Genomic DNA, 3720 nt, shown 5'->3' on the forward strand with positions numbered 1-3720 from the left:
CTTTGCATGTTTGTCACACTTAAATGTTTCAGATCAAACAAATTTGGCCATGTAGGTTTGGATTTTTTTTCCCCTTAATAATAAAAACCTTCATTTAAAAACTGCATTTTTGTATTTACTTGTGTTATCTTTGTCTAATATTTAAATTTGTTTGATGATCTGAAACATTTAAGTGTGACAAACATGCAAAAAAATAAGAAATCAGGAAGGGGGCAAACATTTTTTCACACAACTGTATATATATATATACATATATGCTGATGACTAATCGTCTGATTGATTCACAGTCTATGTGACCGTTCTGCTCCGCCTACTGAACGATGCTCAGAGCTCAGGTATGGTCGACCCGGGTGACGTGGAGGTGGTGGAGGAAGAGGAGGATGATCAGGGGCCACCGGGGGACTTCCAGGGCCTCGCCCCCCCAGACTACGATGAGACAGCGGGGGGGCTGAAAATGGGGAGGGCCCCCCCCCCCCCGGCGGCCTGGTGGGGTCTGCTGGAGCCCCAGATGGCTCAGGCTCTGCTGGACAGGTATACCTTGTGGGGGGGCTCTCAATGACTGTCAGTAATCAAAGTTAATGATAATAACCTGAGGCCTATGATTGATAGGATGGAGCCTCAGCTGGCTCAGACTCTGCTGGAAAGAACGAGACCTCAACAGGCTGGACGAGTTCCATCAGGACCAATCAGAGGAGACCAGGATTCTATGAGGTCATATATCTATAATGACAGAAATACAATAAAAATAGAATATATTTTTAAATTTAAAATACATAAATACTTTTTTTCCAATTATTATTATTGTCACATGACGTGTTTAATACTATAATAATAACATTAATATTAAAGCTGCGAGCAGCGATGAACGGGCCCTCGCATCCTCCCGCATGTCGGGGGTCCCGGGACTCCGGCCGTGTTGTCCGACGTTTTCTTCCTGCGTGGACCGTGTGACGCAGGAAATGGTGCTTTGCAAATAGTGCACTGCTTCCTGTATCCGCTGTGTGGCGCTACAGAACATAATGCAAACATGCATTATGTAGCTCTATATCAAATGTAAACCACATCGTGTAAAAGTAATATAAATCGGATGGTGTTTGTCACAAAACGCATATTTCCTTTGTATTAGTGAAAATTAGCTTGTAGACATCCTCAGGCCATGAGTGTTATCAAGCATGAGAAGTTTGAGACCGTTAGGACGAAGTCTAGCTGAGTTACATCAGCTTTTTTGATGGGGAATCACGTAAAGTAGCTGCCTGTTAAGGCTCAACCATTCCGCCAAACGCAAAGATTTTGATACATTTTAATCACAACGATCTTGACATTGTACTGAGACAATTAGAAGTGGATCTGACAAAGTCCCTAGGAGGAGTTCGTTAAAATATAGCGACTAGAAATAGGCCAAAATCTGTGGAAAAATTACACTAAAATCAAAATGGCCGACTTCCGAGTCTCCATAAGATACATGTGCCTGCCAAGTTTCATAAATGTACCTGAAACGTAGCGCTGCTCTTTTGAAAAAGTTTAGGGGGCGCTATGGAGACAATTCAAATCGGCCAAGCCAAAATCCCATGTAAAATATGTCTTCCCATGACCTATGACACATGTACAAAGTTCCATGAGTTTATGAGCATCCCAACCCACTAAACCATCAGCTTCCTTTTCATGGTGAATGATGCGTTGCCACGGCAACATCTTTCAATGAAAACTCCCAATGTTCATAATGAAGCATCTTCAATTTGAGACTGATCAGGTCAACTGGCTAGGAGGAGTAAATAAAAGTATAAAATGTGACATTTCCTTTAGCCAGTAGGTGGCGCTATGAGTTATTGAACATGTTGGCATTGATGTATGCTCAAAATTGAAGTAGCATCACGCATATGTAATTTTTTGCAGATTGGATAATGTACCTTGGAGTTATAACAACTTTATTAATCATGCCGAATGAGGCAAAATGGCCACCACGCCACGTCAAGGTTCTTCCATGAAAACTCACGAATTTGATAACTTTTCATCACAAAGGTCTGACGAGAATCCTGACTAAATTTGAGGTTGATCCCATAAATTCTGTAGGAGGAGTTCTTTAAAGTACAAAGGCTGAAAAATGCAAAAAGTGACAAAAAAACCACAACATCGCAGGTCTGCTGTAGCGCCCCCTTGTGGTTGGATGAAATGAAAATGTCAGGGTATGTTACAGGATGCGATGTGCTCATATGCTGCAACTTTGGTGATTTTAGGACAAATGGCTGAGAAGTTAAGTGTATTGATATATAAGCCACGCCCCTAAGAAGTTTATTGGTCCATATCTTGTAAACGCAAAGAGATATCAAAAAGCTTTTAATACGTATTGATGAAGTAGATCCAATAATGATCCACAGAAAAAAATTGGTAGCAATCGGACCAAGCGTGTAGGAGGAGTTTGTCAAAATGTGTTTTTTACAAAATTTGAAATGGCGGAAAATCTAAGTAGGCGGAGTTTAGGGTCTGAGAGGCTTTTAAGTAGATCTAGCGGAGCTGGACATGTGTGTCAAATTCAAAGTATATTGGACATACTGGCCGAGGGGCGTCGCCGGTCCGACTTGTAGGGGGCGCTAGAGAACAACCTATATCAGATGGCTATATTCACCAGACAATGTGGTGAGTTTTCGAGTATGGCAAGTCTGTCAAATATGCGCCCGATGTACAATGTGTGTACTATGTGTGTACTTTGTGTGTTGTCGGTTGCTCGGCCTCGAATAATTATGGTCTCTCTCATCTCCTCAGACGTCTGGTTGCTAGGTTACTGTCCAGCATCGGCCCAAACGGTCTCCGCGTGAGGAGAGACCTGTCAATCAAAGTTGAGCCCGTTAGCTCCGCCCACAGGAGAGCTGAGCCCGTTAGCTCCGCCCACAGGAGAGCTGAGCCCGTTAGCTCCGCCCACAGGAGGAGCCGCCGCTCCCTCGACGTCGCTCCTCCGTCGCCTAGCAACAACCCCCCTCTGCTCAGAGTGAAGCGGCTCGAGGAGGAGGAGCCCCACCCCCCTGCTGCAGGGCTGCAGAGGATGAAACGAGACGAAGAACTGCATCATGGGAGTCGTAGGCGCCGGAGAAGAACCGCGAACTATGACTCCCAAATACTAATTGATCAGATCCTAGAGTACATGAGGGAGTAAGAGGAGAGGAGGATGGGAGAGGAGACGAGAGGAGAGAGGAGACGAGATGAAAAAGGAACATGGAAAAGTAAGAAGACAGAGACAGAAGGGGAGCAGTCAGTTTGGAGAAGTAGCAAGGGAAGGCAAAACAGAGAGGAGAGGAGGAGAGAGGAGAGGAGACGAGAGAGGAGACGAGACGACGAGAGGAGACGAGATGAAATAGGAACATGGAAAAGTAAGAAGACAGAGACAGAAGGGGAGCAGTCAGTTTGGAGAAGTAGCAAGGGAAGGCAAAACAGAGAGGAGAGAGGAGACAGGAGAGAGGAGACGAGAGAGAGAGGAGAGAAAAGAGAGGAGAGGAGGAGACGAGAGAGGAGAGAGGAGACAAGAGGAGGAGAGAGGAGAGAGGAGACGAGAGAGGAGGAGACGAGAGAGGAGAGAGGAGACGAGGAGAGAGGAGACGAGACGAGGAGAGGAGAGGAGGAGAGGAGAGGATGATGAGAGACGAGAGGATGTTTTGTTTCCTGTATTTTTGGTGTTTTGCTGCTTTCAGTAAAAATGTATCTGATCAGTTTGTTTGTTAAAAAAGAATG

At 44.9% G+C, this 3720-nt stretch overlaps 1 protein-coding gene across 1 annotated transcript; it reads left to right on the forward strand.

The window, feature by feature from the left end:
• Positions 1-260: 260 nt before the first annotated feature.
• Positions 261-3494, forward strand: LOC116379400 (uncharacterized). Its single transcript, XM_031841357.1, has 3 exons — positions 261-531; positions 610-711; positions 2761-3494. The coding sequence occupies exons 1-3, from the start codon at positions 338-340 to the stop codon at positions 3146-3148; spliced, it is 684 nt and encodes a 227-aa protein (XP_031697217.1). The 5' UTR covers positions 261-337; the 3' UTR covers positions 3149-3494.
• Positions 3495-3720: the final 226 nt, after the last annotated feature.

This window comes from Anarrhichthys ocellatus, unplaced genomic scaffold, assembly GCF_004355925.1.
Source record: "Anarrhichthys ocellatus isolate YVR2014 unplaced genomic scaffold, GSC_Weel_1.0 scaffold4251, whole genome shotgun sequence".
Classification (NCBI taxonomy): Eukaryota; Metazoa; Chordata; class Actinopteri; order Perciformes; family Anarhichadidae; genus Anarrhichthys; species Anarrhichthys ocellatus.

Coding starts and splice junctions, on each gene's coding strand:
- LOC116379400 (XM_031841357.1), top strand. CDS start 338: ATGGTCGACCCGGGTGACGTGGAGGTGGTGGAGGAAGAGGAGGATGAT. Junction 532..609: donor GCTCAGGCTCTGCTGGACAG/GTATACCTTGTG, acceptor TATGATTGATAG/GATGGAGCCTCAGCTGGCTC. Junction 712..2,760: donor GGAGACCAGGATTCTATGAG/GTCATATATCTA, acceptor TCATCTCCTCAG/ACGTCTGGTTGCTAGGTTAC.